The sequence below is a fragment of the Streptopelia decaocto genome (assembly GCF_964273445.1).
Source record: "Streptopelia decaocto genome assembly, chromosome: 4".
NCBI lineage: Eukaryota > Metazoa > Chordata > Aves > Columbiformes > Columbidae > Streptopelia > Streptopelia decaocto.
The window spans coordinates 5,590,914-5,603,376 of NC_138658.1; the positions used below are offsets into that span (position 1 = coordinate 5,590,914).

At 42.0% G+C, this 12,463-nt stretch overlaps 1 protein-coding gene across 9 annotated transcripts in view; it reads right to left on the reverse strand.

Annotated features, from left to right (window-relative positions):
- The window catches only part of MANBA (mannosidase beta), a 50,134-nt gene extending 39,333 nt beyond the window's left edge, over positions 1–10,801 (reverse strand). For 7 of the 9 annotated variants that reach the window (XR_014183977.1, XR_014183978.1, XR_014183979.1 and 4 more), the window contains exons 1-3: positions 10,564–10,801; positions 2,209–2,303; positions 1,627–1,732 (exon numbers count right to left, since the gene is read on the reverse strand). Coding sequence is in view for 4 of the 9 variants with exons in the window: in XM_082051934.1 (XP_081908060.1) it covers positions 1,627–1,732; positions 2,209–2,303; positions 10,564–10,773 (411 nt within the window). In the remaining 5 variants the exon portion in view is untranslated. Of the gene's footprint in view, positions 1–1,626; positions 1,733–2,208; positions 2,304–3,113; positions 3,388–10,369; positions 10,541–10,563 lie in introns of those variants that run through there. The other 2 variants (XM_082051936.1, XM_082051935.1) reach the window with 2 other exon arrangements.
- Positions 10,802–12,463: the final 1,662 nt, after the last annotated feature.

The window sequence follows — 12,463 nt, forward strand, 5'->3', positions numbered from 1 at the left end:
CAAGACAATCTTTACCTTCCTTCGTCATTCAGAACTCCTCTGCATCTTTAGAAAGACACCTTGTTCCAACTCAGAAAGCTGGTCTATACAGGAGTCCTTCCAACTCACTCTGTGCCGCCAGCTTATCTACCACAAAGCACTAAGCTGCCTTTTGCGTGAATGCTGCAAAGCTGTATTTCATGCCAGCTGCACTCTCATCCGCAAAATGTATGGATACGCATTCTATACCAGCACCAAATGAAGCATTTGGGGGCTTCCTCACTGGCCCACAAAATCCCCTGCAAATGTTCGGTTTCAGAATTATCCTGTACTATCAAGCTAATATGTTTCCAATGGCTAATACCCATTTCTTCTTCACAGTGTTCATTTGTGACAAGCCAAGTCTTGGCAATTTTTTCCAACTTGTGAGCAGCCCAGCTATAGCATCACTTACATCTGTAGAGTACAGCAGAAAATTACAAAGTAAATAGTATCCCCCATACAGAGCCTTCACAGAGTCCTTCCTGCAGATGTTGTTGCCGTGTGGAACAGGTGAGCAAAGCACAAGTCTGGGTCACAGTAATCCTAGACACAATCTAATACTGTACACTCTGCTTTTACAGTGAAGGCCATTTCACTGTTACAATCTCAGACAGAGTGAAGTTGCAGAAATAAGGGCAAAATAATATCGCTTCCCGATTCTAGAGAGCCTGCTACTGGCAACCCTTTAGACACTCTCTAAATAGCAAATAATTACAATTGCATAAAAGCTCTAAGACATTTCTTATTTGACTGATGGTAAAACTAAGTGACAGAGAAACTAAGTGATTTGTCCCAGGTCACACAGACCCAGGTGGCAGAAACTAGCTCTCATGTCTCAGGCCAGTACCTCTGCAATAAAACCTGCCAGAACGGTAAACACTGAGATATGAAGACACCAGAGTTCCTTTGTAATTCAGTTATTCCACTAACACTCTTCCTTTAACTTCTCCTTTTTTTGATTCTAAGAGAAAAGCAAGGATTGTCCCTTCTGCTAGTAGCCAGAATAATTTTATATTGTGAAGCTATAAAATTAGTTGGAATGTTTTTGCCACTCTCAAGATTGTTCCATGATGAGTACTCTCATGCTGATATAGGCTAAGCTCAAAAATGCAAGCCAATGTTATCAAAAGCCCAATATTAAAAATAAAAACCCTATATTAAAAAAACAAACAAACATGGAAACACAAAGGCTTTGCAACATGTGCATTTTTATTTCAGTATTCACATGTAAACCATTCTAATACCAATCAGTAAGCAGATTTACAGCTAATATAACAGATTTAAGCTTACGTTTCCTTAGAGCTGTGACAGATCCCAAGAAGCAAGACTTATACTATTAGCTGAATTGATCCTCTTGCATGTGTCCGCTCATTTAGAGCGACACGTTCACCTCTAAATCTGACTCTGTCGCTACTGAAAAGGTAAATACACTTCTCTTCCTAACAGTTATCTGATTACACATGCAGTCCTCAGGTCAACACTTTCTAAGTCCAAGCACCTATTTTTATGTGCAGCTGAATGCACTGGAAGTGCTCAAAAAAGTGCTCAACAAAAATGCTTTGAAGAAAAAACAGAAGCACCTTCAGAAACAAACACATTACTTACATATCTGTTGAACATGTTGTCTGTTCTCCCAAGAGTGATATTGTTGATCAGGATCTGTGCTACTGTATCTACTCCCTCGAAAACCAAGTTCACTTTCTGCCACTTTCTGTAGAATGTAACATACACATAAAAACCTGTTAGAATACCTGGAGTTAACACCACACAGGAGACAGACAATATAAACACGTGTATCACAGTTATCTTTGGCAGCATTTGCATCAACTACCTCTAAAATCATTTGACTTAGTGTGTGTCAAATAAAGATGACAGCTGCAGTGGCTCAAGTCTGCCACACAGCATGTTCACATACCCACCAGATATCAGACAGGTTGGCTTCCAGATAGCCTGAGTATCAACCTTCCTCAGCTGGTAATTCGTAAGTAATTTTTAACAATTAAAAAAAAAAATAGGAAAAAGCAACAACCGAAGTGTTCTTTAGCAACAGCTTTGCAGCTGTACATTATTGCATTATTTGTTTTATTAGACACAAAAGTATTATGCAGATTTTGAGCTGATGGATTAACTTGCAATTCCACATGAAAGGTGGCACAGAACTATTTTAGACGTATCCTTACTGCATACCTGATATCAAAAGGAGATGTGAACATCCTGCTGTAAGTCCAATTATCCAGTGAGATCCATCCGTACATCACATCATTAAATCTATAGTATGGATCCTAATAACACCAAGAAAAAGAAAATGACAAGACTTATTTAGTAATAGTGTTACTACATGAAATGCATCGTAATATCCATTAGATGAGCACTTCTTATTTCGGACAGTCTGCAAATGCAAAATCCACCTTATTTAGTTAGTCCTGATATTCCTTCTCACCTTTGAAATAATATGTGAAAGCAAAGCTTTGGTAATATTTGACTTCACCTACACAGGTCAAAACCTGTTTGCTATAATCATTCATACTTAAACTAGAGGGAACAGGGTTTGTTTTTATATTAGAAATGACTTGGCTGGAAATTAAAAAAAAAAAAAAAAGCCAAGACAGCTTGTGACTTAATGAGAGGAACAGAAATATGATCACCTTCATAATGATGGAGAAAGTAAGACTAATACGATTTTAAGAGACAAAGAAACAGCATTTTAGGCCTCTAGGTACAGCAGTGAACAAATCTCTACAGTTCAAAATAACTGCAAATATTCCAGTTGTTTTGTGTCAACTAGTCTTGGTGTGGTAAGGCTGACTTAAATTCTTATATTTGGAGAAAGGGAGAAAGAGAAGCAGCAATATAATTTCATTTGCTGTATAAAATGAAATGACTGCTTTTGAGAAAAATGCTGCATTTATACCAAATGTGGTCTTTTCCCTTCAGCCACACTACCCAGGAAGAATGAAAGGCACAGCTGGTCTAGGCTACGTCCTCGACCTTTCTGGCTTCATGCTGTACTGATTACTTTACGACGGGTCACAGTGTTCCTCACCGAGGCTGTAGGAATCAGGTATGTGGACCTGATAACTCACCACCTTCACCTGATTCAAAGGCAGCAGAAATACATGGTGTAACATCCCCGTGGCAGACGGCTCCGAGTGCAGGTATCTGTGTCTCTGACTGCCAGCTCAGTTCAATCCTCTTCAGCACCTGCTCAGCTGAACTGCTTTTCAAAAACAAAGACCAACCTCTTTGGCACTACATGACTCAAACCCAGCTAAGAGAAAGCGTAGCTGCATTAAGGTTCCCTTTGAGAGGAGTGTTTTACAGTACCAGCACACCTAATCATACCATCTAAGTGACTGTCCTCATCAGCATAGTCCCTTCTGGAGTCCCACAGCAATATAAGCATCATTCATTGAGCCCACAGAGAGGGAAAGTTGTCACCTTGCCTCTACACATTATGCGCTATCTATCCAATTTCTTACTACAAAGGAATAAGAGTCAAGAAAGAAAAGGTCTTGTCACTTCAGTAAAACTGTGACCTCTGTATTGGTAATACAGTGTATTCTCTGAAAATAATCATGAACTTAGCAGAACAATCCCTGAATTTTAAGATATCCATATCATTACTTTTATATGCAAAATGTTTTGGGGAATGTATCTTAGACTTTAAATAAGATATAAAATTTAAGGCTAATAAATGCATACTAAATGCACACTGCAGATCCTCCTGCCTGAAGGGACTTGCTTCTTCTGTATTAGCCTAAAGCCTTCAAGAAATGCCTTGATTGCTAAACTGCATGTCATAGAAGAGCTAATTAGCCCCTTGTGACTCATAAGAATATTGTATCTTCCTCACAGGCATCTGCCTTTTTAGATGGGAAACCCCTAGTTCTGTGTACCTTCATATAAACCTTAACAGCTTACTGATATCATAGCTACATAACTAGAAAAACAGCTTCATATCGCACAGGAAAACTGCTAACTGCTGGTTAGTTTTAAGTATGACAAATGTTGCTTGGTGTAGAATCAGTCATGTGGCAATGTTCAAGCAATGCTTTTAAGGCAATTCAGGAAAAATGCATGACCGCAAGTCCTGTAAGAAAGGAAAATTACTTCTCCAATACACTTGCAAGATTATTGACTTTTTCATTATTAAATGCAACTGGTTTGAGTGCTGGAAGATGTACCTATAGAAGTCATATTGTTTGGATTTATCTGAAACAGAATTTAAAGCAGCTCACATTAAAATTAAATGCTTATTTCAGAAAACTGGATGGGGAAAAAAAATAAAGAAGACATTTAAAATCCTTAAGGGCACTGGGAGAATTGGAAAGATGGTAGGAAGTAGACTGCACGTGTATTAAATATGCTTCACATTCATTGCCTCAACATGCTCCTGGAAGCAAGTCACAGGGGTGGATTCAGCTATTTTTAGATCCCACCAAACATGACAGCCTTGCGTTTTCCTGCAATTTGGGTAAAAATTCAGAACCACTCAAGCTCCCTGCCTGTTTGTTCTCTGCTCCCAACTTCAATGCTGTAAGCAAGCACCAAATCACCTGCTGAGATGAGGTAAAAAGCCCTGCTTCAGAGCATCAAAAGGAAGCAATTTCCAGTTGGGATAACAGGACATGAGCAGGATTTCAAAAGCACTGGCAGCACTGAACTGAAGGCACTGCCAAGCGGCTGGGTGGAAGCTCCTCCTTGTAATGATTTTAGGGGGACACTGGAAAGTCATACAAGCTAAGAGCTTCTCCTGTTAAGCAGGAAATGGATGAGACATGAACACATCAGAAGTGAGGCTAAAAGTCCACGTAAGAAAGCTGTGCCAGACGCACCCCGGGCCTAGAAGGTGCAGCTTTAGGCCCCCACATAGCCAGGAGTCCAAGGGAGCCCGGCACAACCACCCGAGCGACACTAGACAGACTCAGCTGAATTCAGGAGGAAAATCAACGAGTAATAAAATGAACTGTGATATCGGGAACAAAAACCATATTCCTTCACTTTATCCTACTTTTGTTACGATCTAACTTGAAATTGCCTTGCATGCTCTTCTCTCATAGATCAACTTTGCTGATAATGTGCAGCATAAGAAAATTCTGCTGACATAACACATTATCAAAATAAAACTTGCAAGTGATGTTTCACGATTTACAGTTTAACGGTTTTGCTGTTGCCAACTTCAGACTGGGAGCTAAATAGTTAAGATACTTACCTATGTCCACACACTCCTTGGCAGGACATTTATACAATTTTCAGAAAGCCTGATTTCACATATTTACAGCTTGAAGTCAAGCTGAACTAACAGTAGTGATGAATGGACCGTATTCTTGGAACAAGAGTTTTGGATGTCCATCCTAAAGTGATTCATTTTCAGCAGTTATTCTAACAAAGCAGTAAACTGAATGTCACCTTCCGCTCAAGATATGTTACAGCCAAACAGAACCAAACACTACTAAAGAATTCATTAACAAGATATTGATACCCATCACGCAACATTCTTTGAATACTCTGATGTATTTAACAGGCTCGTATCAATTTTATCTATTTTAACTTCACAAGCTTTTGAAAGATAAACTTGAGTGTGCTTTAATATTCATCCTAACTTCCACTAAGGCTTTGAATGCTTCCACATATGTTCATATAACTCAGCAGAGCAGGTTTTAATGGAAAATAAAATATTTATCTTAATCAACTATTTAATCAATGAATGCCATTTAAGCTGTTAGAACCATACGATACCAAATGCAATTGTTACCTGGCTTGCTCTGAAAAATCTAAGTTACAATGAAGTGTCAGAAAATATGCAACAGCATATTGTATATGAATACAGAACAAGTCACAAAAAATATACACTGTGTCACAGAAGTGAAGAAATGTCACTCGAGATACATAAGTTTCTATGTCTTCCAATCTATTTTGATATCCAAGTGTGACCAACAACACTGTAACGTCCTGTGTCAAGTGCATGCCCTTGTTGAATAACAGGACAGAAACTGCGGTGTTATCCAGCCCCTATATTAGTATCACAGTTGCAGACCCCCCTTAATAGTTCTTTACAAATCAAAGTGACAGCTAATTAGACAAAACAGCTTTTCTATATGAATGCAAATGGCTGTCAGATGAGAAAACCCAGCTACAATAGCCATATTCATCAGAACTGAAATTTTATAGGAGTCATGGGCCAGCAGAAATGGCATCATGCAGTACTCGGACAGCACATGCTAAAGGACAACTAATTCTAGCACAAAGATTTAATGCACAACTTACCTGCTGATACATATTGCTTATCAGAACTGTGCCTGAAAGAAAATACTACACTGACAGTGGTTAAAAACTAAATCTCCAGACAATATGGTTTCTGCAAATCTTCTTTTTCCATATATGTAGGGTTAGCAAAAGATTCGCTGCAAATTTGCAAAATGTCTATGCTTATGCCCAAGCTTTGCACTAACTTTATTCAAGTGACTATTACTCTTGTTTATGTGCATTTCTCATGTCTTCTTTGAAATTGTCCATGTGAATAGCAGTAAGAGGCATGGAGTCCTAATGAAATGTTATTAAAACAACCAGCTGAATGCACACTCTGATGGTATCTCCTACCCTTAGAGCTTTTATCACACTTAATGCACCATTTGATCTACATCAGTGAAAAATGGAAGAAAATAATACTTCAGTAGGAAACCTGGAAGTATCTTTCCCAAGAGCATTTTCTAAGATACGTGCTTTTGGTGCATTCAGAAAGATGTGTTCACCCAATGTATATTTTATAACCCAAAGAGTAAAGACATCTCCAGAATGAATGCTAAGAGGATCCAGCGAGATGAGTAATAAACTGTCAGTGTCAGAGAGATATCTTCCAATTCAAAGGTATGGCCTGTACAGCAGATTAAAGGCTACGAACATGCAATCAGCTAGAGCATCCCTGGGCAAAACCAGTTTGTGCATCGACCTAAATTTGAAAGGAATCACATGCTGATAAGCTGTTTGCAGCCTACTCTTGCAATCTAAGTCACATTTTGCAGACTTCATATCCAGCAGCTTGTTCTTGCTGCCATTCTTCCCCTCGTTTGTGAGATGCCCACTAAGCTACATTGTTGGAGCAGGCTCTTCCAAATGTTTTAAATTTCTGGTTTGGGTGCTAACCCATGAAAAATTCCCAAGGATACAGAAGCAAAGGATGCACTGCTATTTGCTGTTTTCAAATCACAGAAAAACAGCACATAGATTTCACTAGGTCACTGCTATCCAGAATAATTTAGTTGCCACCAGCTTTGTTCTGTTGCCTGGTACGGCTTTTCAGGCCAATCTTCACTTTTGATTACAAGCAGTAAGCTTTGGGATTGCTGGTCTTGAAACATTTTCAGTGGGATGAACAAAAATCCACTGCAAGAACAAAAGGAGCAAACGGAAAAAAATACTCAAGACCAAAGCTTTTAGGCAGCTATAATAAAACTCCTGATTCTACACTTGACACAACCCCAAAAAGGACTGATTTCCAGAGATAATGAGCACTGAAGAAACAGAGCAACCAGTCCTCTATGCCTCTCGAATTCAGGCTGTGTGCATCCTTTTGTATAAATAGGAATATAGGAACATGATTTTAGGCACCGGGCCTGCATTGGAAAACATTTGGTCATAAGCATTTTCACTGCAATGACGAAACCTCAGGACAAACAGCTGAGCCACACTTTGCAGCACAAAGCCACACATTGCAATAACAAATGATGTCACTGACTCTCTTCGAACAACCCAGGTTTGCTGCTTTTCAGAATGCTACAAGTACAGCAGCAGGGACTGATTACATTTAACACCATCTGTGAGAGACTGGAAATCTGCTAAAGCTGCCCCCATATTTTGCCACGCTCTCCGTTCTATCTTTTAAACAAAAATCTGATTTTAAAATAATTTCATTATCCTAGTGCAAATATTTGCGTGAATGCTTCTTTCTGTAAAGTGAGTTTTGCTAAACCGAGTAAGGGGTTTAAGTTGATCTTAAGTTACTTATAAACACCTATGTATGGAAACAAGTCAGCACATTCTGAGCTTGGACCTAGCCAGGCACCAGCCGGCTCTAGTCCAGAGGTCAAGCAACCACACTGGTGGAGTATTTTGGTTAACTCAGCTCCTCTGCAGAGCGTACTAATTCTAACACTGCGGATTCAGCAACAATTTCCAGACCACAGCAGGTTCATATCCAGCCATATCAGCACGTGTCTGGAGCAAGTTCATACTTGTATTCACGTAAACATGTTCTAAGTGTCCACAACCAACCATCATCGATTTAATTAGCCAAGTATTCATCTACCTATTAGCAAGAGCCATACAGCTGGCCAGCAGGCTGACTAAGCTTTCGTGCCTCTGTGCATGCTCGGGATTCTGCCCAGGCACGTGAGAGTTCATGATTACAGCCTCACATCCAAACATTACACTGCTGCTTCAGATGACTAAAATTACAGGTCAATTTCCAGCAATGCGGCTAAACCAGCAATCACATTTTCTCACTTCGTAAGAGTACTTAATGTGAGCAGTTAAATGTGAGTCTTTCACTACGTCACTGTCTTGTGTGAGTCAGTGCATTGGTCAGAGTTTCTCCTGCATGATTATTCACACTTCTTACAGCAACACCTCCCAGCACAGCTGAACATCTGAGACGCTCAGTTTATCTGATGCACTTCTGGATGGGAGAAACCAGCACAGTTCTCTTCACTGATCTTCCATATATAGTCTACCTGCCCACTGCACTTTTTAGAACTTTAGAAAAGCCATTTTAAAACCTTAATTGTATATGTTCAAAATGTCTTGTCACTAAGCACACAGATGTTGAAACAACAGACTGTCGTGGCTCAGCTTACCCCTTCTTAGTGTCTTCTCCAATGTTTACTATCTCTTCTATCTGGCAATGACACTCTTTGGAATCTATTATTGTTACTGGGATCTGCAACCTATGCCAACACAGAATAATGCGAAAATTATCGTGCCTGAAGAGGTGCCGCTTTCTCCTTATACTGCTCTAACTTTAGTCGGAGCAGAGCCGGATAATTTGAAGAATAAAAATTAAATAGAAAATATAAAATGCACGCATCCAGAATGTATTTTAAAAATGAATGCTGTACAACAAATGCAACATTGGACCCACAGTGAATATATAGATATATCTGATATAATCAGACAACATATGACAGTACTTCACGTTTTCTAGTACGGAAGTCTATTTATCGGTTTTATAGATTATTTTGGTAACTTCACTGTATTTTTTTCCTTGTTCTAGGCACACATTTCATTTTCCACATATCTCCTTTTAAAAAGGCATCTTATTTTAACAATGACCCAGTTAAGGATCATGGTTCTTGACAGGTCTGAGTGACAAGCAGCATATGCTGATATAAGGGTACTTTGCTGCCAATCTACAATGGCAGTTTTGATCATTTCTTCCAGTTTCCAAAAAACCTAAAAACTAAACGAGACAATAGTAAACAGAAGCAGTAAAGCTGCTTAGAAGCCTTAAGGCAGTAACTAGTCTTCTAAACGTAAGTTTTATACTCATGTTTCAGAGTATACTTCCCTTAAGCAGCACAACTGTTCTGATGTGCCCTGCACGTGTGAAAAGGATTTTTAATGAATTGAAATGCCTGGAATCCCTAGACTTCTTGCATCAAGCCAAACTTTAACAGGTTGGGTTTAGCTTTTCATTCTTTTGTGGTAATACTGTAGGTAAACATGACTTGCATGCTGTGATGATATTGTCGGCATCTGGTGTCAGCACCTTGGTTCTGTGTCAAAACCACAGAATCTCACGGGCTGGCATTTGCATCCCTGGCCCAATGTGGGACTGTAACCTCCAGCTACCCATCCACCTGAGGATACTGCAGCCACCAAATCCTTTGCCTCTGGAGGGACTAAGGAAACAAAGTCTGGCCGTTGCACTGGCAATGCCAGCAAAACTGGCAGTGGGACAGAGCACTGTTTTGGAGGAGAGGGGGCTGCCTCTAACTGTGCTGCTGAAGATCTCACATGGGGGGTCATTTTTTTCCCTTTGTGGCAGGCTGCCCACTCACAGAATGTCAGGGGTTGGAAGGGACCTGGAAAGCTCATCCAGTGCAATCCCCCCATGGAGCAGGAACACCCAGATGAGGTTACACAGGAAGGTGTCCAGGCGGGTTGGAATGTCTGCACAGGAGACTCCACAACCTCCCTGGGCAGCCTGGGCCAGGCTCTGGCAGCCTCACCAGGAAGAAGTTTCTTCTCATATTTAAGTGGAACCTCCTGTGTTCCAGTTTGTACCCACTGCCTCTTGTCCTATCACTGGTTGTCACAGAGAAGAGCCTGGCTCCATCCTCCTGACACTCACCCTTTACATATTTATAAACATTAATGAGGTCGCCCCTCAGTCTCCTCCAAGCTCCAGAGCCCCAGCTCCCTCAGCCTTTCCTCATACGGTAGACGCTCCACTCCACCATCTTCGTGGCTCTTCCGGAGCGGCACGGCGGGTACGCGGGCTCTCTTGGCCCCCGAGGCCGCGGGGAGCCGGGCAGGGTACCGTACCTGGATGAGGCCCCGGCGGTGCAGCGCGGTGTGCACGCAGCCCGGCACCTCCCCCGGCAGCACCACCGAGCCGTTCCCGCTGCGCAGCCGCCAGCTCCCCCGCAGGCTGTGCACCTCGGCCCCGGCCCGGCCCGCAGCCGCCGCCAGCAGCAGCAACAGCAGCGGCGCCGCCAGGCCCATGGCGGAGGAGCGAGCCGGCCGGCCCCTCATCGCCGCGGAACCGCGTCCGCAGAGGGCGGGGGCGGCGCTTCGGGTCGTCAACGGCCGGTGGGGGGGAGGGCGGGGCGGGCGCCTCCTCCCGCCGCCCGCTAACGGCTCCTCGGGGCTAGGAGGCCGCTCCAGGGCCCAGCTGTAGGGGGAAGGAGGAAAGATGGCGGTTCCGGGGAGGATTTCCAGTCAGCAGGAGCGTGGCTTCCCCCGGGCCGGCCGGCCCTGAGAGCGGGCGAGGGGCCGCCATCCCCTTCCCGCCCTCTCTCCGCCTACAGCGGGGAATGGGCGCCTGCACAACCCCCTGCCCCAGCGGCTCCTCAAGCACACGAGGACAGAAAGGCTTACAGAGCAGGGACACGCATTAACAGCAGAATGAAAAAAAAAAAAAAGTGTTGTTTTGTTTTTGTGGTTTTGTTTTGTTTGTTTTCCTCCAAAAAGAGGCACAGTGGGACACTGCTGGTAGGAGTAGTATAAGGTTATAGATCTTCTCGCTGTAGCAAATTCAGAGCTCTAGAAAAACTACAGCGAAGCCGGAGGAATGAGGAAGAGCTGTGACAACACCACACAAGAAAACTTTCGGTGTTGGGTCCCTCATCATGAGATTTTTAAGTGGCCTCAGGTTTCTACCTTTATCCCATAAAATTACAGAGGCTTATAAAACCAGAACAAACATCATGAACGTCTCATAAAATAAGTACTCGAGTTTCTCATAAAGCAGTGCCAGCACTGTTGCTGTAGATTTTGTTTACAAGAATTGAGTACGTGCATCTGCAAAGGAGCAGAAGGGGCAGCTCTGAAGAACCTTAAGTAGGGTTTCCAAGCCACACTGCGGCTTTCCTGCATACTGTCACTAGCTTAATCCCTTCATTCACAGCCTAAAACCAGGAATTAAAGCAAGAACTTCTTAAATGGCTCAGTACAAGCAGCAAAAGGCAAGGAGATGTTCTACACCATGGCATGGTTGCACTTCAGCGAGCTGGAAGTGGTGGAAAACAGTTGTGCAATCCTCTGAATCTCATTTCACTATATAGAAAAGCGCTCAGACTTTCACAATTGCAAGAGTGACCAGCCCACATACCTTCCGAAGGTTGTGACGGAAAACAATTGAAGAACTTGAAGACTAGATTCCCTGTATTCCTGCTTGGCTGCCAGCAGATTAGAAAGCACTTGGTTTGCTTTTCTTCAGATTGTAAAATTAGAGAAGGAAAGAATACATAAAACACCTTGAGATGCTAAAGAGTTAATTACTTTAACAACGTAATACATTTCATATAGCAAAACAGAAAAATAAAGTGTGACACACAGAAACATGGTGCTGCTCCTGGTATGCAGCATAGAATGTAAGAATAGGGATAGCAGAGCTTTCACACACCTAATTCAGTACAGAATCCACTCCAGGTAAGTCTTTAAAACATTACAGAACATGGACAGTATGCCTTTATATTTTGATCCAAATCCTTCTGAGCTGACAACCCTTCGTTTCAATATGAAATAAAAAGCCAGTATTTCCATTCATATACCATATAAAGTACACAATATTTTTCACCTGTGAGAGCATGGAGGGCACAGTTCTGAGAAATACTGGTCCAAAAGGAGAGAAACAGTAGCTGATGTTCTTTTTGTCCCTCTAAAAAGAAAAAGTAAATAAATAAAATCTCTGCTACCAGCTTCAAAAAGAGATGGCTGGGAC